The 21,159-nt window shown below is 40.8% G+C and overlaps 2 protein-coding genes and 1 pseudogene across 2 annotated transcripts; all 3 read right to left on the bottom strand.

Moving 5' to 3' along the window:
* Window positions 1–4,578: 4,578 nt before the first annotated feature.
* Window positions 4,579–5,538, bottom strand: LOC105853275 (olfactory receptor 1J4-like). The gene has a single exon (XM_012721224.1). The coding sequence runs from the start codon at window positions 5,536–5,538 to the stop codon at window positions 4,579–4,581; it is 960 nt and encodes a 319-aa protein (XP_012576678.1).
* A 6,722-nt stretch (window positions 5,539–12,260) lies between these two features.
* LOC105853276 lies at window positions 12,261–13,226 on the bottom strand (annotated as a pseudogene).
* A 6,578-nt stretch (window positions 13,227–19,804) lies between these two features.
* LOC101627090 (olfactory receptor 1J4-like) lies at window positions 19,805–20,755 on the bottom strand. Its single transcript, XM_004677926.1, has one exon. The coding sequence runs from the start codon at window positions 20,753–20,755 to the stop codon at window positions 19,805–19,807; it is 951 nt and encodes a 316-aa protein (XP_004677983.1).
* Between the last annotated feature and the right edge of the window lie 404 nt (window positions 20,756–21,159).

A 21,159-nucleotide genomic window follows, 5' to 3' on the forward strand; every position in this document is an offset into this window, starting at 1 on the left:
AGAAGTGAGAGGTCACACTCACAGACATATTAGTGAGGGAACATCTTCCACTTCCTTCGCACACAGACCCACAGGAGTGGCTCATCTGACCTATGAGCATAGATACTCTGCTCACCTAGAAACCCCCACCTGCTCTGGCCTGTGACCCTTCTTGTTACATCAGGCCCCTAATCAGTGTCTAAGCCCTCAGCTTCTGCAGGGAAGATCAGCGAAATAGTAAGAAGGCATCCTCTGTGAGCCCATTGCCTCCCGAGCTGGCTGTGTCTGTCCCTGATGTATAGAACAGCCAGGAGGTCACCACTGAGAGGACTTATAAACCAATGGGAGGACTCAGCAGGGTCCCTCAGCTCCTGCTTAAGGAAAGACAGTGGTTTGGCTGCCTCAGTTCCTATCAGACCCTGGGGAGGCTCCTGCATAGAGGCAGGAGGAACTGAAGTATGGAGGCGCGTGAGTCAGAGAGAACTATCAGGGGCACTGACCTGCTCATCATCACATCAAGAAGCAGGAGGACCTGGCCTTTTTCCAGCAAGGGGTCGCCAGCAACTGTCAGACATAACCCGATACTGGACCCTGACACTCATTTATTATTCATCCAAAATAAGTAAAGTCACTTCTTTCAGTCTTGTTCATCACTTATAAAGTACAGATAATAAAGGTATGATAGTTATGAAGGCTTTATTAAAGTTTCATTATCACTCCTGCTAAAGCACAGAAATGCCCCATCACTGTCAGCCCTTACTGTTATCATCTCAGCATTTTCCAGCAAAAGATAAAATTATCATGGATGTTGATACCAAGTCAAGGCAGTTGAGTGACTCAGGCAATTGATCATTATTTTTCAGAGCTACTTCCACATCACAGCATAGTCTGTGATCCAAACGTGAGTGCCTCAGCCAGTATAGATCATACCCACTTGGTTTAACTTGGTACAGACACCTGCAGGCTGGAGGGCTCTGTGCTCCTCAAGACTCTTTGGAAAGTGGGTGTTTTGTCATGACCCTTCTCAAGGGTCTCTGCTACTCATTTGCCCAGTTCAATCTACACCCCAATTTTTCTTATGCATATGATATGCCCTAGAACTGAGGATACAATTCCTTCCCATGTCCCCAAAGTCATGGCTCCATGAATAGGGAGGATGTGTCTTTAACATTCCCTGTCCCCCCCCATATCTAGTCCTGCACAGGACTGCACACACAGGGGCTCCCTGGGCCTCAATCTCTGAAATGCAGCTTCTCTAACTCAGATAGGAGGATGCCTGCCATCCCTTAAGACAGAAATCTTTGCCCACATGTAGTTTTCATTTTCTATCTTTAACTCTTGGGTAAGGTACGGAGAGCTCATAGAGACCAGGGGTTTTCTTAGTTCAATTCTCTGTGCTCATTTATGTACATAGAACAGGATTCGGTCAAGATAATTTAGTCACATGGCCAACTTTACACATGATCTTTCAAAATACTAAAAAGTAAATAAAGTAAGAAATCAACTGAACAAAATAATTGCACAGTGATCTTTCTACCAACTGTGAAACATGACTTGATATGCATTATTCATTGAAAATACTTGGAAAAAATCACCCATGAAGACCTCTGTACCTAAACTTGTCTTTGTAAGGAAATTTTTTTTTAAAGATTTATTTTTTATGCATACAGAACTGGGGTACAGGCCAGAGGCTCAGGGGCGGCGAGAGGCCTCACCAGAGACAGAGTGGGGAGCAGAACAGGCAGATCAACGAAGTACACTGCTGAGGGGAGCAGCGGGCGGGTCAGGAGAGGTCTGCCACGCCATGTGGTCACCTCCGGGGCAGGCGGGAATCGAACTCATGTGGAAGCGGCTTTAGATTCTCAGTGCTGTGCTTTAACCCGCTGTGCCACCAGGGAGGGCCAATGTAAGGAAATTTTAATGAAAATTTAAATCTTCTTATTGGTTGAGGACTATTCAAGTTAACTGCATCGCAATTGCTTACCTTTTGTTAGTTGCTAGACAATAAGCTTTTGATTATTAAAATGAATAGTTTGATCAGTTTGCCAAATGCATTCATGGGGAACTATCATGCCAATGAAGTAGGGATACAGTCTGTCACCCCTGAAAATGGCTGTGTCCACACTGTGACCCCTTCTCCCACACTTCCCTTTTCACCTTTCCTGGTTAGGCATCCCCTAACCTCTTTATCTTCACTACAGTTTGCTTCTTCAAGAAGTTTACATAAAAGGAATCCTTTGGCAGACAGACTTCTTTCATTAGTATGCTACTTTAAGGTGCATCGCAGTTGCTTTATCAATAATTCATTATTTATCGCTAAATAGTAATAATAATATTTCATGTGCATCAAATGTTGGTTAACATTGGGTTGTTTGAATCCAAGAAACTACTTATGTTTTCAAAGTTGTCCTATCATTTTTCACTCCCGCAAATAGTGTGTGAGAGTTTGAGTTCCTGCATAACCCTTAGATTGTTCAGTGTTTTAAGTTTAAAATTCTAGTAGATCTGGTCAACTTGTGTCATGGTCGGTTCTGTAAATTTCACATTCTACTGGGACGCAGTGATGACACTTTGAGATTTTAATTTGTGTTTACTGGATCTCTAATCAGACACAGCATCTAATCATGTCTGATATTTACCTGGTGATGCAGTTGTTTAAATCTTTTTTCCCAATTTATGAACCCACTTCACTGAATTTATCCCTGGTGTTCGTCTAAAATTTGTATAATTTGAGATTTTATATTAACACTATTTTGTATTCTACTACTGTGCATTTTACATTCAGGGTAAGATTTGGCTGGAAGTTCACCTAAGGTACTTGGTTCCTTCAACACCTCTTACTGGAGACTGCATTTCGCCCAATGGTGCCCTGTTCCTCTGAAGCATCTGGTCTGCAAAGTATACACAGTATATTGAAGGGTTCTCTTCTGTTCCATGGACCTATTTTTTCATCCTTATTCTTACATGATTCTGACTTGTTTACAGTAGTTTTATAATCAGCTCATACTTTGGAGGGGAAGATTCATCATGTTTTCTTGTCAAAACTATCTTGAGTAACCCAGGTTTTGCATCTCTTTCAAAAAACCAAATCTATTTGACAAATACCCCCAAAAAGGGGGGGGGCACTGATAAGTGTCTTATGGGATTGCATTGCTTAATTGCTTATCAGTGATGGTTTTGATTCAGAAAAAGTACTTTTATAGAGTATTTTATACAATATTTGCCAGTATTATGAAAATTTTATTGTTCCACAAATTGTTGTGATTTTCTAGAATTTTCATATAATCACTGCTATATCTAGAGCATTACCCTTAATTTTTTAATTACCACAAGTCTGCTGAGTTTTGTTAGTTCTTTTTTCTGCAAACTTCTTTACTTCACCTTCTCCTTTGTAGACTGTATTCCATTATTTTAGTTAAATATAAAAATTACGTTACTTTGTCTTCAGATTCCATCTTCCTTGTGTTGCTGCTGCTGCCTATCAGCCTATTCTCGAGGCTTAGTTTGGTGACACTTGGGCGCAGGCAGTCTCCACCACTTGACCCTCACCTCTGCCCGGAAATGTTGCAGAGTTCACTCTTCCAGCTCTTCTAGCACATGAAAAACGAGGAAATTTTCAATGTCAGCACCTTCATATCACACCCACAACTATGCTTGATAACAATGTAATAAAAGCCTTTTGTTGCCCTGATGGAGTAAAAGACAGAAAATTGGGGAGAAATGAAAAAAGCAAGTAGGAAAACTAGGAGCATATCTTTACCAGAATGGCATTCATTATATGGTGATATCTTATAAATTTATATCTTTGTATGTTTATGTGAATATAGCCCACATATATGTGTGTGTGTGTGTTATTTTCATATTGACAAGGTCACATATATTAACTGTAAAATACACATTTCTCAATTTATATAATTTTATGTACTCACATAACCATAATAATTTCACTCATAAATTGTAACTGAGTTTATTGAGTTTTTCCTCATCCCTTCTTTTGGAGTTTCTTCCTAACATGCTTACACAAAGTGTATGAACTTGACACGTACAGCCTGATGAACTTCTACCTAAGTGTATACTCATTGTTACTACTACCAAATAAGATGTAGATGTGGAACATTACCTGCACTCCAGAAAAAATTCTTTTTTGAAAAGGACTAAGTATTTAAATATAAACAGAAAACCTTCAAAATTGCATCATTGAACAAATTTATTAAATACAGGTAAATTAATTGAAAACCAACATAACAGGAAATTAAGCAGTAAGTAATCAAAAGTTTATTATGGGCAGTTAGAGTTCCACAAATTGTAAATTCAACTTACAGTAGCAGAAGCTTTATGATATCCTTTCTGACTCCCTCCATCCATGGACTGAAGAGCAAATGAAGAAAGGCAGGGATTTCATGGAGTTGGTGGGACTGAAGGACTTTCCATCCTCCTTCCTGCCACTTCACATCCTGCCTGCTCTGCACCCCCAATACCTCAGATATAGCATTAGGTGTCATCTACTCCAAGAATTATTAAGCAAATGTCAGAATCATTGAGTCATTCTGGTTGATGAAAGCAGGTGTGTGTCAGCAGAAAGAATTATTATTAACAGGTTCATCTTGAGTCTTTTGACATAAGAAACTTAGCCCGATTTACCAGGGTTTCCAGGGCACGTTTCATATCTCTATTCCTTAGGCTGTAGATGAAAGGGTTCAGCAAGGGGGTGACAACCATATACATCAGAGAACCAGTTATGTTTTCATCAATGGATGATGATGAGGAAAACAGGTAAACTTCTGCAATGGTGCCATAGAATAAAGACACAACGAGGAGGTGGGAGCCACAGGTAGACAGGACTTTGAAGAATTTCTTAGCTGAGGGCTCTCTCAGGACGGTGGTCCAAATCCGTATATAGGAGCCCACAACACCACTAAAAGGTGTGAGGACAATCACCCCTCCCTCAATGAAGATGACTAACTCATTGATGGAGGTATCTGAGCAGCTGATATTCAAGAGTGTAGGGAGGTCACAGAAGAAGTGGTGGATGGTATTGTCAGCACAGAAGGACAGTCGGGCCAGGAGCAAGGTGTGCAACAGAGAATGGAGACAACTGAAAAACCAGCATGCAGCTACTAAGTAGACACACAGTTCTGGCCTCATGATGGTGGTGTAGTGCAGGGGCTGACAAATGGCCACGTACCTGTCGTAGGCCATCACTGCCAGAAGGAAATTGTCAAAACAACCAAATAATATTAAAAAATAAGTCTGGGAAATGCACGCAGCATAGGGGATGGACTTGTCATCACTGTGCATATTTATCAGGGTCTTAGGGACAGTGACAGATGAAAGACACACATCATTGAGGGCTAAGTGGCTGAGGAAGAAGTACATGGGGGTGTGGAGGCGCAAGTCCAGCCTGATGAGCAGGATGATGAGCAGGTTCCCCAGCACCGTGGTCAGGTACATGCCCAGGAACAGGGCGAAGATCAGACCCTGCTGCCCTGGACGGATGGGGAGCCCCAGGAGGAGGAACTCGGACACGCTGCTCTGGTTCTCCTGCCTCATCCTGTCCATGTCTCCGCCGGGATGTAAAGGAGAAGTAGCTATACAAACACAGCAATAACCTGTTTGCTGAGTGTGTTCATTTTTATATTTTTTGCTCATACCTATTGATGGTTTCTAAACTTCTTTCACTATAGAGCACATGGTATAGCACCCTATCAATATCCTGCAAGTTTTCCTTCCATGGAATCAGAGGACATTTTTTTTTAACTCCAGGATTATTTATTGAACAATAACCTTGGCCCAGATACAGCACAATACTTAGTTTGGCATAGAAGTAAAAAATGCAAAGTCCTAATTTTCAAGGATTACATACCATCATATCATGCTAATCAAAATCAAAATCTAGCAGGACATGGCAAAGTCAGGAGAGAAGCAGGACTGAGATTTCTGCACTTGCTTCTTCAAAATATTAATTACTTAACTTGTGTAGAAGAGCTAAGAATTTGTGACAGGCTTAAAGTGTCACGGCAGAATCCTTCTCCTTACTGGTCAGGGGTACTTAATATTCCCTTAACACCATGTATACCCAGGGTTTCCAATCCAACCTTAAAGATACGTCCTGTTTTATCATCAACCTCCACTAGGCAGACATTTGGCCTCAGACTTTACATGTTTTCCTTAAATCTTCATCAAGGCACTAATTAATCAGCATTATTATGACTCTTCACTATGAGGAACAAAAGATAACATTTCCAGTGTGTGCAAAGGTACATGCTCCTAAGTACAGCAGGTGATTGACAGCATAGATCTGAGAAAAGCCGCTAGGGTGAATATCAAATGCTCCTAGAGTATATTTTCTCTCTGAAAAGTGAGACATGCTGAGTGACATCAAGTCACTGCATGGGCCCAAGAGCTCTTAGCCATCTTTACTGTCATACAGTTTTCAAAGTGCTCTCACATACTCTTTCAAAAAGTAAAAACATATCTAGAGGTTGTATGATAGTATTACAAAGGTAGTATTACTTCATTTTATAAGTGACATAAAAATCAGCCAAAGAGACAGATGACCACAGGTATGTTCCCGATTCAGTGTCCTTTTGCAGTGAGGTTAGAGTTGCGATCACACACACACACAAGTGGAGAAGGAATCTAGTCTTACCTACCAAGCAACAAAGCGGGGAGCATGGCCTCCTTAGGGACCATGACCTTGCTCGATCTATCTTGGTTCATGGCCACAGAGAGGACATTGTCTGGACCCCCATGTGGGGGCTGGCTGCCCACTGACCTGTGCTGTGTCAGCCTCACTGAGAAAACAAGCAGGAACCAACTGCACCAAGTGAGACCTTGATATGCACAGAGCTTGTGACAAGGTGCTGGGTCCTGCTCTGGAAGAGGTATGTGAGGGGCCTCTTTCCTGCACATCCACCTGTGCTACCTGCAGAGTGATGGAGGGCAAACCTCCCAACACAATATGACGCAAATTCTCTTCACCAGGAACCACTCGTGAGCCGGGTGTGACGCTGGATATTCTGTGTTCAGTGACTCACCAGTCCGCAAAATTGCACTGTATGTGAGATTAGTTACCCCTCTTTTACCAGGGTGGACCTTAATGTCAGAGAATAAGCATGTAAGGGCCAGCTAAGGATGGACCCAGTGGTCTGCTGCAGGCAGTGAGCTCCCATCCATTACCTACCTGTGCAGTGGTGAGACTTACAGGAACGTTGATGCCAAAGTGGAAAAGGATTGGTGTTGAGGGCCTCCCTCGTGGCACAAGGGGTTAAACCTCAGCACTGTGAAGCTATCAGAGCCATCTGAACCCGAATTAGATCACCGAGGTCAGTGAGCTGATCCCCACAGGAGAGGTGCAGCAGACCTCTCCTGTCTCACCCTCTGCTCTGCTCAACAGTATATTTTGGTCAATCCACCTGTTCTGCTCCCCACTCTGTCCCTGGTGAACCCTCTCACCCCCACAACTCTGGCCTGTACCTCAGTTCTTGCATGCATGAATAAGTAAATCTAAAAAAATAAAAATAAAAAAAGAACTAGTGTTGGATAATGTGATCTGTGAGTGAGATGCTGGGCCCACAGGAAAGTTACCAGCACTGAAAAATTATCTGCAAATTAAACATCAAAAAGCACATATACACTCCACACACACACTAAACTCTGAAATGCTTTGCATTTATAACTCAAATAAAATACAACAGCACACTTACCAAATACTCTGTAAAAATTTCAACTCCTCTCTTCCCTGCTGATGGTGGATAAATGCAGGAGCCCCTGGATCCAGAGCGGGGAAGACATTCTCGCTCTTTAACTCTTCAGTCTCTTTACTCACCTGTGATGAGTAGCCAGAGGTGCACCTGTGGGGCTTAAGGACGAGGGGGTACGTGTTTGAGGTGAATGAGACTGCAGATCACACTCAGCAGTGTTCCCATATGTTTCATGGGGGCCCGTTGGTGCTTGTGTCCTGGGGTAAAGAGGGAGAAGGAATAGTATGTCATTGACCTCTCTCAACTCTGTCTTCAGTCTCTCTCACTACTCTTCCCTTCCTCCCACGCTCTGACATCAGGGAGAGGTCACAAACACAGACATTTTGTTAGGGAACACCCATGCATGCACCCCATCACACACAGACCACGGGGGGGGGGCACATCTGATCGCTGAGCACAGAGACACTCTGCTCACCCAGAGCCCCCGCCCATCTGGCCTGTGTCATTCCTTGTTACATCAGGCACCTTCTAGTCAGTGTTGGGGTCCGCAGCTTCTTCTGGGAGGGCCAGCATGAAAAGGTCAGAGGGCATCTTTTGTGAGTCCATCGCCTCCTGAGCTGGCTGTGTCGTCTTGATGCCAGAGAACAGCAAGGAGAACACCACCACTTTATAAAACACTTGAAGAACAAGGAAAGGTCCCTCAGCTCCTGGTTAAGGGAAGACAGTAGTTTGACTGTCTCAGTCTCTATCAGACCCTGGGGAGGAGCCTGCAGAGAGGCTGGAGGGACTGAGCTGGTGGAGTCACTTGAGCAGAGTTGAGGTATCAGGGGACACTGACCTGCTCATAGGCCAACAAGTGAAGCAGGATGACTGACCCTTCCTCCAGCATGAGGTCACCAGCGCCTGTTCAGACAACACTGAATGTTCCACGCTGTCACCCACTTGTTATCATCCTAAATGAGTCAAGTCACTTCTGTCAGTCTGGTTTATCACTTATAGAGCAGATAAAAAAGTATAGTCATGATGAAGCTTGTATTAAAATTTTGAGAGCATTCCTGCTAAAGCACATAAATGCCCAATAAATGTCAGTCCATATTGTCATTATCTTTATATAGTCCAGCAAAAGATAAATATAATCATTGGTGTTGATGCCAGTCATGGCAGTTGAGGGGCTCAGTAAATCAATCGATACTTTTCCAAGCTACTTCCACCAAACACAACATGAGAATTCCCACAAACGTGAGTCCTCAGCCAGCACAGTTTTACACCAGCTGGGTGTAACTTGGTGACACACACTGCAGGCTGAGGGTTCTGCCTCCTCTTGCTCCTTTGGAGAGTGGCATTTGTGCATGACCCTTCTCATGGTTCTCCCCTACTCACCTTGCCATGTTCAGTCCACATCCCCAATTTTTCTCATGCATATAATGTGCCCTAGAATTAGGGGCACAGTTCCTTCCCATGTCCCCAGAGTCATGGGCCTCTAAAAAGGAGGATGTGTCTGTAATGCTCCCCCCAACCTCCCAACATGAGGCAACACAGGGTTGCACATACAGGGGCTCCCTGGGCATCAGTCTCTGAAATGCAGCTTCTCTAGCTCACACAGGAGGACGCCTGCCATCTCCAAGACAAGTATCTAGTCCTCACGTAGTTTTCGTTCTCCATCTTTTAACTCTTAGGGCAGGGAATGATAGCTCACAGACCCAGAGATCTTCCTGTGCCTTTTTATATACATAGAACAGAGGATTCACTGACGATAATTTAGTGGCCAATTTTACACATGATCATCCAAAATGCTGAAAGGTAAATGAAATAAGAAATCAACCAGCACAAAATAATCACAGAGTAAGTTTTCTACTGTTTGTGAAACATAATAGCTTGATATTCCTTCTTCTTTGAAAAAATCACCCATGAAGCCATCTGAACCTAAACCTGTCTTTGTAAGGAAATTTAAATTTTCTAATTGGCTTAGGACTATTCACATTAAGTGCCTCTCATTTGTTTACCTTTGTTAGTTTTTATGTGATACACAATAAGCCTCAATTATTAAAATGAGTAGTTCGATCAGTTTTCCCAGATACATTCATCAGGAAACTATCATATCAATGAAGTAGGATACCATCCATCACCCCTGAAGATGGCCATGTCCACACTGTGACCCCTTTTACACGCTTCTCTTTTTACCTCTCCTTCTATAACCAGTCAACCCCTAATCTGTTTACTTACACCACAGTTTGCTTGTTCTAGAAGTTTCCATAAAGGTAACCACATAATATAGGCTATCCTTTGGCAGACTTCTTTCAATAGTATGTTACTTTAAGGTACATCACAGTTACTATATCAATAATTCATTCTTTTATTGCTAAGTAATTTCATGTGTTTCACTTGTTGGTTATCACTGGTGTTTTTAGTTTGAATTTATTAACATTGAGCTGTACATTTGTAAACCAATTTTGAATGGCCATAGAATTTCTCTTCTAATGCATAATTACCTAAAAGGGAGAAGGCTGGATCAAATACAAGACATAGTCACATTTCAAAAAACTACTTATTTTTCAAAGTTGTCCTATTATTTTTAACCCACAAATAGTGTGTTTGAATTCCTTAATAATCCTTAGATTGATCAATGTTTTAAGTTTAAATTCTAGTAGATCTGGTCAACTTGTGTTATGGTCAGTTCTGTAAATTTACCATTCTACTGGGATGCAGTGATGACACTTTGGGATTTTAATTTGCATTTACTGGATCTCTAATCAAGTGCAGCATCTAATCATGTCTGATTTTTACCTGGTGACGCAGTTGTTCAAATCTTTTACCCAATTTCTTAACCCACTTCACTGAATTTTATCCCAGGTGTTCTTCTAAAATTTTTATAACTTGAGATTTTATATTGACACTATTTTGTATTTTACATTCAGGGTAAGATTTGGCTGGAAGTTGGTCTTGGTGACTCTAGGTACTTGGTTCTTTCAATACCCATTACTGTAGACTGTATTTCTCCCACTGATGCCCTATTCCTCTGTGAATCATCTGGTCTACACAGTATGCACCTATTTATGGGCTCTCTTCTTCCTTCATCCTTATTCTTACATGAGTCTGACGTATTTACAGTAGTTTTATAATCAGCTCACACTTTAGGGGAACATTCATCACATCTTCTTGTCAAAACTGTTTTGAGTAATTTAGATTCTTTGCATCTCTTCAAAAAATCAGTTAGTCACACTTGTGTGGATTGCAATGCTTATTATTGATGATTTTGATCTAGAAATCATTTATTTTTTATTTGCCAATATTATGAAAAATTTATTCCTCAATTCACTGTGAATTTTTAAATAACCATCATGTTATATCTGGAGCATAACCTTTGATTTTCCATGAGTGTAATTCTGCTAAATTTTGTTTGAATGATTTTCTGCAAATTTCTTAGTTCACCTTCTCTTTTGTAGAATTTATTCCTGGTTGGTAAAGATTACTAAAATTATTTTTATGAAATATAAAAATAATGTTCCTTTTCCTTCTGATTCTTTCATCTTTGGATTGCTGCTTTTGCTTATAAGCTAATTCTTGAGGCTTCATGTGGTGATGATTGGACACAGTCAGTCTCCATCGTCTTTGACCATCACCTCTGCCTGAAAATTACTGTGTTCACTCTTCTAGCTCTTAACACAAGGAAGGTTACCACACCAGCACTTCCTACTCACATACATGACTATGAACTTGATGTCTGTTAAGAATTTGTGTAAAGACTTGTTTCCGTGAGGGAGTAAAAGAAAGTTTGGGAGAAATGAAAAAAGTAGTAGGAAAATTAGAAGCATTTCTTTACCAAAACGACATTCATATTATATGGTGATATAAATATGTATTTCTGTATATTATAGGATGTATCATATGTGTATGTATTATATATATTATTTCACATTGCCAAGGTCACATATATTAACTGTAAAATAAACACTCCCCAATTTATACCATTTTATGCACTCACATAACCATAATGATTGCACTCATAAAATTGTGATTTATGGTTCATTGTGTTTTCCTCACACCTCCTTTTTGTGCTACTGCCTAATGTGTACACAAAGTGTATCAATTTGAAAGGTACAGCTTGATGAATTATCTACATAAGCATATATTTATTGTTAACACTACCAAATAAGATGTATATTTCAAGCATCCCCCAAAATTTCTGTTTTGTAGTGAATTACACACTTAAAACATTTAAAATTGCATCAATGAATAAATGTATTAAATACAGGTAAATTAATATAAAACCAACATAAGAGGAAATTAAGCTATAAGTAATCAAAAGTTTATTATGGGAATGTCATAATTCTAAAAATTGAAAATTCAACTTGCATTAGAATGATTTTTTATGATATTCTTTCTGACTCCCTCCTTCCATGACTGTGAGGACTCAAGGGAAGGCGACTGGGATTTCATGGAGTTGGTGGGATTGAAGGCTCACCCAAGGCCAATCAGGAATCATCAGCTCCAAGAATTGTTAAGCAAATGTTAGAATCATTGAGTCAGTCTGGTTGATGAAGCTGATGTGTGTAGCAGAGAGAGTGATTATTAACATGTTCATCTTGAGTCTTTTGACATAAGGAACTTAGCTCCATTAAAAAGTGTTTCCATGGCACTTTTCGTATTTCTGTTTCTCAGATTGTAACTGAAGGGGCTCAGTAAGGGGATGATGAACATATACATCACTGAAGCAGTTATGTTTTCAATGCTGGAGGTGGATGAGGAAGTAAACAGGTAAACTTCTGCAATGGTGCCATAGAATAAAGACACAACGAGGAGGTGGGAGCCACAGGTAGACAGGACTTTGAAGAATTTCTTAGCTGAGGGCTTTCTCAGCACAGTGTTCCAAATCTAGATATAGGAGTCCAAGACACCACTAAAAGGTGTGAAGACAATTTCACACCTCCCTCAATAGTGATGACCAATGCATTGATAGAGATGTCTGAGCAGCTCATCTTCAGGAGTGAAGTGAGGTCACAGAAGAAGTGGGGGATGGCAATGTCAGCACAGAAGGACAGTCGAGCCAGGAGCAGGGTGTGCAACAGAGAGTGGAGACAAGTGAAGAACCAGCATGAAGCTACTAAGGAGACACACAGCTCTGGCCTTATGATGGTGTTGTAGTGGAGAGGGGCTGACAGATGGCCACGTACCTGTCATAGGCCATCACTGCCAGAAGGAATATGTCAAGACAAACAAACAATAAGAAAAAATAAGTCTGGGAAATGCACCCTCATAGGGGATGGACTTGTGGTCACTGTGCATGTTTGTCAGTATCTTCAGGACAGTGACAGATGAGATACACACATCGTTGAAGGCCAAGTGGTTTAGGAAGAAGTACATGGGGGGGGGTGGAGGCGCGAGTCCAGCCTGATGAGCAGGATGATGAGCAGGTTCCCAGTACCATGGTCAGGTACATGCCCAGGAATAGGGCAAAGAAGGACCACCACCCCCCCACTGCTCTGGAAGGATGGGGATCCCCAGGAGGAGGAACTCAGACACACTGCTCTGGTTCTCCTGCCTCATACTGCTCATGTCCTGCTGGGAATGAGGAGGTGAAGTAGAAATCCTAAAATTAGTCATAAAATCATAGCAATATCCTCTTTTCCTCAATGTGTTCATTTTCATTTATTTTTGCTAACACCTGTTGATTCTCTGAATAGTGTTCTGAAATTCTCTCTCAAAATGTACTGCAAGTTTTCCTTCTGTGGAAAAAGAACAGGTGTTTTTATACCAAAATTATTTATTTAATGACAGCCTTAGCCAGATACAACACAATACTTAGTTTGGCACAGAAATAAAAAATGCAAAGTCCTAATTCTCAAGGATTATGTACCATCATATCATGCTAATCAAAGTCAAAATCTAGCAGGACATGGCAAAGTCAGGAGAGAAGCAGGACCGAGATTTCTGCACTTGCCTCTTCAAAATATTAATTACTTAACTTGTGTAGAAGAGCTAAGAATTTGTGACAGGCTTAAAGTGCCATGGCAGAATCCTTCTCCTTACTGGTCAGGGGTACTTAATATTCCCTTAACACCATGTTTACCCAGGGTTTCCAATCCAACCTTAAAGATACGTCCTGTTTTATCATCAACCTCCACTAGGCAGACATTTACATGTTTTCCTTAAATCTTCATCAAGGCACTAATTAGTCAGCATTAAAATAACTCTTCACTATGAGGAACAAAAGATAACATTTCCATAGTGTGCAAAGATGCATGCTCCTAAGTACAGCAGGTGATTGACAACATAGATCTGAGAGAAGCCACCTATATGAATATTGAATCCCTCCTAGAGTATATTTTCTCTCTGAAAAGTGAGACATGCTGAGTGACATCATGTCACTGCATGGGTCCAAGAGTTCCCAACCATCTTTTCCATCATGCAGTTTTCAATGTGCCCTCACATACTTTAACTTCAAAAAGTAAAAACATATCTAGAGATTGTATGAAACATTACTAATATATCATTTCTTCATTTCAAAAGTGACCATAAAACAATAGCTAAAAAAGATAGATGGCCACAGGTTGAAACCAGTTTTAGCTTCCTTTGGCAGTGACGTTAGAATAGGATCACACATGCACACACAGTAACACACATGGAGAAGGAATCTAGACTGACTCACTCAAGCAGGAGATCAGGACAGCCAGGCCTCCTCAGGAACATGACCTTGCTGAGGGCTCGATCTATCTTGGTTCATGGCCACAGAGAGGACATTGTCTGGACCCCCATGTGGGGCCTGGCTGCCCACTGACCTGTGCTGTGTCAGCCTCACTGAGAAAACAAGCAGGAACCAACTGGACCAAGTGAGACCTTGATATGCACAGAGCTTGTGACAAGGTGCTGGGTCCCGCTCTGGAAGAGGTACATGAGAGGCCTCTTTCCTGCACGTCCACCTGTGCTACCTGCAGAGTAATGGAGGGCAAACCTCCCAACACAATATGACGCAAATTCTCTTCACCAGGAACCACTCGTGAGCTGGGCGTGACGTTGGATATTCTGTGTGCAGTGCCTCATTTGTCCTCAAAATTGCCCTGTAAGTGGGAGTAGTTCCCTGCCTGTTCCAGGGTGGACCTTAATGTCAAAGAGCAAACATGTAAGGGACTGGACCCCAGTGGCCTGCTGCAGGCAGTGAGCTCCCATACATTATCCACCTGAACAGTGGCAGAGACATGCAGGAACCTTCATCCCAAAGCAGAAGAGAACCAGTGTTGAAGATGGATAATATGATCCATGAATGACGATCCAGGCTGATCTGGGACAATCAAAGTAACCACCACAGAAAAAAATATCTGCATGTGAAACATCAGTACGCACATCTGCGCTCTATACACACATTATATACACACAGACTGACCCATGAAGTCCTTGCATTTATAACTCAAATAAAATACAAGGTCACTCTTACCAAATAACTGAAAAATTTTCAATTCCTTTCTCCCCTGCTGCTCATGGATAAATCAGGAACTCCTGGCTTCAGTTGGGGAGAACATCTTCTCTCTTACTTGGGATGAGTAACCAGAGGTGAACAAGGGGGGTTATGGACCAGGGAGGTAGATGTTTGAGGTGAAAGGCTGATGAAGAGACCACAGATAGACTCAGCAGTGGTTCCCACATGCTTTATGGAGGCCCCATTGGTGCTTGTGTCTTGGGATAAAGAAGGGGAAAGAATAACATGTCATTTTCCTCTCTCCACCTCATACTCTGACTATTCTTCCTTTTTGTTCCATTCCCTTCTTCCACTCTCTCTTGCTGTCAGAAGAGAGAGGTCAAACATACAGACATATTTGTGAGGGAACACCCATGCACCCCATCACCCACAGACCACAGGTCAGGCACATCTCACCACTGAGCGCACACACACTGCTCACCCAGAGCCCCCGTCCATCTATCTGGTTTCATTCCTTGTATATCAGGCACCTTCTCTTCTAGTCAGTGTCTGAGTCCACACCTCGTGTTGGGAAGACCAGTGACAAATAGTATGAAGACATCCTCTGTGAATCCTTCACCTCCCGAGCTTGTTGTGTCTGTCCCTGATACCAGGAACAGTTGGACACCACTTTATAAAACAGTGAGAGGAGAAGGAAATGTCCCTCAGCTCTTGGTCAAGTGGTTTGACTTTCTCAGTTCCTTTCAGACCCAGGGGAGAAGCCTGCACAGATGCTGGAGAGATTGAGCGTATGAAGTCACTTGAGCCATGCCAAGGTATCGGGGAACACTGACCTGCTCATAATTCACCCGAGAAGCAGGATGCTCTAGGTTTCCTCCGACACAGAGGTCACCATCACCTGTTCAGACAAAACTGGGTGCTGGATACTGCCATTCACTTGTTACCATACTCTATGAGTAAAGTCACTTCTCTCAGTCTTGCTTATCAGCTATAAATGCAGATAATAAAAGTATAGTCATTATGAAGATTTTATTAATTTCAAGATCGTTCCTGTTAAAGCACACAAATGCTCAATAAGTGCCAGCCCGTATTGTCATTATCATTGCATATTCCAATGAAAGATAAATATAATCATTGATGCTGATGCCAGTTTAAGGTAGTTGAGTGACTCAGTCAGTTGATTGTTTTTTCAAAGCCGCTTTGACAACACAACATGAGTCTGTGATACAAACATGAGTCCTCAGCCAGTACAGTTTTACACCAGCTGGGTTTAACTTGGAGACAGACTCCTGTAGATGTGGATCGACCTGTGCTCTTCTAGACTCTTTGGAAAGTGGCATTTATGCATGACCCTTCTCATGGTTCTCCCCTACTCACCTCGCCCGGTTCAGTCCACACCCCCAAATTTTCTTATGCATAATGTGCCCTAGAACTGGGGACACAATTCATTCCCCTATCTCCAAAGTCATAGACTCTAAAGGAGGATGTCTTTAATGTTCCCCTTACTCCCCCCACCCCAACTCTGCACCACACAGGGCTGCATATGTAAGGACTCCCTGGGCATCAGACTTTGAAATACAGCTTCTCCAGCTCATACAGGAGGACACCTGCCATCTCCAAGACAAGTATCTAGTCCACATGTAGTTTTCATTTTCCATCATTCTCCATCTCTGTCCCTTGGGTCAAGGGCAGAGCTCACAGAGACCAGGGATTTTCCTTAGCTCAAATCTCTGTGCCTCTTTATATACATAGAACAGAGGATTCAGTGAAAATAATTTAGTGACCAATTTTACACATGATCATCCAGAATACTAAAAGGTAAATAAAATGAAAAATCACCCAGAACAAAATAATCACACAATAAGTTTCTACCAATTGTGAAACGTAATAACTAGATATTCCTTCTTTGGAAAAAAATCACCCATGAAGACATCTGAATCTAAACTTGTCTTCCTAAGGAAATTTTAATGGAACTTTAAGTTTTCTAATTGGCTTAAGATTAGTCAAGTTAAGTGCCTCTCATCTGTTTACCTTTGTTATTTTTTATATAATACACATTTATTAGCATTAATAGTTTGATCAGTTTTTCCAGGTGCATTCATTGGAAACTCATATCAATGAAATAGAGATACCGTCCGTCACCTCTGAAAATGGCCATATCCACACTGTGACGCCTCCTTTCACACTTCCCTTTTACCTCTCCTGCTATAACCAGGCAACCCCTTACCTGTTTACTTGCACTACAGTTTGCTTGTTCTAGAAGTTTCCATAAAGGTAATCACATAGTATGAGCTATGCTTTGGAAGACTTCTTCCATTAGGATGTTACTACATCACAGTTGCTATATCAATAATTCATTATTTTATTGCTGAATAATATTTCATGTGTATCATTTGTTGGTTACCATTGGGTTTTTCACTGTTTGAATCTATTAACATTGAGCTGTACATTTATAAATCAGTTTGAATGAACATTGATTTTTGCTCCTAATGAATAATCTACCTAAAAGATAGATTTCTGGATCAAATATAAGTACATGGTCAAATTTTAAGAAACTACTTGTTTTTTCAAAGCTGACCTATCATTTTTCATTCTCACAAATAGTGTGTGAGGGTTCGAACTCCTTCATAACCCTTAGATTGATCATTGTATTCAAGATTAAAATTCCAGTATATTTGGTAAACTTGTGTTAGAACCATTTCTGTAAATTTACTCTTCTACTGGGATGCAGTGGTGACACTTTGGGCTTTTAATTTGCATTGAATGGATCTCTAATAATGTGCAATGTCTGATCATGTCTGATATTTACCTGGTGAAGCATTGTTTTCAAATCTTTTATCCAATTTCTTAACTCATATTGCTAATTTTATCCGATGTGTTCTTCTAAATTTTTTATAATTTGCCATTTTATATCAACACTATTTTGTATTTTACTTCTGTATATTTTAAATTGAGTGCAAGATTTGGCTGGAAGTTTATCTTGGTGACTCTGGTTATTTGGTTCTTTCAACACCTGTTCCTGTAGACTTCCTTCTCTGTGACATGTTGGGGTCTACACAGCATGGATCTATTTGTAGGATATGCTCTGTTCCTTTAACATACGTTTTCATCTTTATTCTAACATGAGTTGGACGTGATTACAGTAGGTTTATGATCAGGTCATACATTAAGGAAAGATTCATTTTGCCTTTTTGTCAAAATTGTTGACTATTCCAAGTTCTTTGCATTGTCTTCAAACTACTAGAATAGATTTGTCAATTCTCCACACCAAAAAAGAAAGAAAGAAAGAAAGGAAAACAGAAACATTGGTGGCCTTTCATGGGATTGCGCTGTTCATCATTTATGCTTTTCATTCAGAAAATATTCATTTTTATATTTCCGAATATTATGAACATTTCCACTGTTCCTTAATTCATTGTGATTTTGTAAGTGTTCTCATGCATTGCTACATTTATCTAGAGCATTATCCTTGGTTTTTCCACTGCTGAATTTTGTATAATTCTGCTGAATTTTGTTTGTTTTTCTGAAAATTTATTTATTTCACCTTATTTCACCTTATCTATTGTAGAATATGTTCCAGATTGGGGGATTTAGTAAAATATATTTTTATTAAATATAAACACAGTTACTTCATTTTCTGATTCTTTTTCCTTCTATTGCCACTGTAGTTTTTAGCTAGTTCTTGTGGGTGGTTTGGTAATGATTGGTTTCAATCAGCCTCCAACACTTTTGACCCTTACCTCTTCCTGAAAAGTTGTTTGAGTTCATTCTTTCAGCTGTTCTAGCTGAAACACATTCTCCTCACACCTGTAATGACACACCTGCTAATGAAACCAATTTCAGTAAAGCCTTTTATTTACACAAGGGAGTAAAGACAGAAAATTGGGGAGAAATGAAAAAACTAAGCAGGAAAATTAGCATTTCATTACAGAACAACATTCACATTTTATGGCAATATCTTATAAATATATGTCTCTATGTGAATGTATCACATCTGCATATGTTGTATATATTATTTTCATATTGTCAACATAAATCAAACACTTCCCAATTTATTCAATTTTACACACCCATATCATCAAAATGATTACACTCATAAAACTGTAATTGAGTTTATTGAGATTTTCTCACCCTTCTTTTTTGTATTACTGCCCCACAGGAGAACAGAGAGTATGTGAATTTGAAATGTACAGCCTGATACATTCATTGTTACCATTACCAAATAAGAGGTGGAACATTTCAAGCAACCCAAAATTTTCTTTGTTGAAAAGAACTAAAACACTTACTGATAACATAAAAGAATTCACAATTGCATCAATAAACAAAATTATTTAATACAGGCAAACTATTATAAAACCTACTTAATAGGTAATGATGTTCTGAGTAATCAAGTTTATTATGGAAATGTCAGTTCAAAAAATTGAAAATTCGCTTACATTAGCAGAATTTTTGATGATATTGTTTCTGACTCCCTCATTTCATGGACTATGAGAAGCAAATGGAGAAAGGTGGGGATTTCATGGAGTTGGTGGGACTGATGGACTTTCCACCTTCTTCTTTCTACTTCTCATCCTTCCTACTCACGAATCCCAAGACCTGTGATAATAGTATCAGGCAACATGTATTCCAAGAATTGTTAAGCAAATGTCCAAATTATTGAGTCAGTCTAGTTGATGAAGCTGGTGTGTAGAGAGAGTGATTATTAACAGGTTCATTTCGAGTCTTTCGACATCAGGAACTTAGCCCGATTTACAACTGTTTCCAGAGCACGTTTCATGTCTCTGTTTCTCAGGCTGTAGATGAAGGGGTTCAGCATGGGGGTGACTACCATATACATCACAGAAGCAGTTATTTTTTCATCAACAGATGTGGATGAAGAAGAAAATAGGTAAACTTCTGCAATGGTGCCATAGAATAAAGATACAACAAGGAGGTGGGAGCCACAGGTAGACAGGACTTTGAAGAATTTCTTAGCAGAGGGGTCTCTCAGGACGGTGGTCCAAATCCGGATATAGGAGCCAAAAACACCACCAAAAGGTGTGAGGACAATCACTCCTCCCTCAATAATGATGACCAACTCATTGATGGAGATGTCTGAGCAGCTCATCTTCAGGAGTGAAGTGAGGTCACAGAAGAAGTGGGGGATGGCATTGTTACCACAGAAAGATAGTCGGGCCAGGAGCAGGGTGTGCAACAGAGAGTGGAGACAACTGAAGAACCAACATGCAGCTGCTAAAGAGACACACAGCTCCGGTCTCATGATGGTGTTGTAGTGGAGGGGCTGACAGATGGCCACGTACCTGTCATAGGCCATCACCGCCAGAAGGAATATGTCAAAACAACCAAACCATATTAAAAAATACATCTGAGAAATGCACCCAGCATAGGGGATGGACTTGTGGTCACTGTGCATGTTTGCCAGGATCTTCGGGACAGTGACAGATGAAAGACACACATCATTGAGGGCCAGGTGGCTGAGGAAGAAGTACATGGGGGTGTGGAGGCGCGAGTCCAGCCTGATGAGCAGGATGATGAGCAGGTTCCCCAGCACCGTGGTCAGGTACATGCCCAGGAACAGGGCGAAAAACAGGCCTTGCTGCCCTGGACGCATGGGGATCCCCAGGAGGAGGAACTCGGACACGCTCTGGTTCTCCCACCTCATGTTATTCATGTCTGCTAGGGATGAAGAGATGAGGTAGAAATCTTAGAAGTAGGCGTACAAACATAGCAATATCCTCTTTGCATGAAAGTGTTAATTTTTAATTTTTTGCTCACAGCCGTTTATTGTTTCAAAACAGTCTCTCACTATAGAGATTTCAATGGTATAGCATGCTCGTGCAACACTACAAATTTTCCTATGTGTCATTAGGGGACAGTATTTTCTTTATTCCAGAATTATTTGTTGAATGACAGCCTAGTCCCAGATATGACAGAAATACTGAATAGGTCATAGTGAACAAAAAATGCAAATTCCTTACATTCAAGGATGTGTATCATCACATGCTAATCAAAATCAGCCACTGGCATGGCATGGCAAACTCAGGAGATAACAGGACATTTTTGTAC

Source organism: Condylura cristata, unplaced genomic scaffold, assembly GCF_000260355.1.
Source record: "Condylura cristata isolate star-nosed mole 26May11 unplaced genomic scaffold, ConCri1.0 scaffold00006, whole genome shotgun sequence".
Lineage (NCBI taxonomy): Eukaryota > Metazoa > Chordata > Mammalia > Eulipotyphla > Talpidae > Condylura > Condylura cristata.

Coding starts and splice junctions, on each gene's coding strand:
- LOC105853275 (XM_012721224.1), bottom strand. CDS start 5,538: ATGGACAGGATGAGGCAGGAGAACCAGAGCAGCGTGTCCGAGTTCCTC.
- LOC101627090 (XM_004677926.1), bottom strand. CDS start 20,755: ATGAGGTGGGAGAACCAGAGCGTGTCCGAGTTCCTCCTCCTGGGGATC.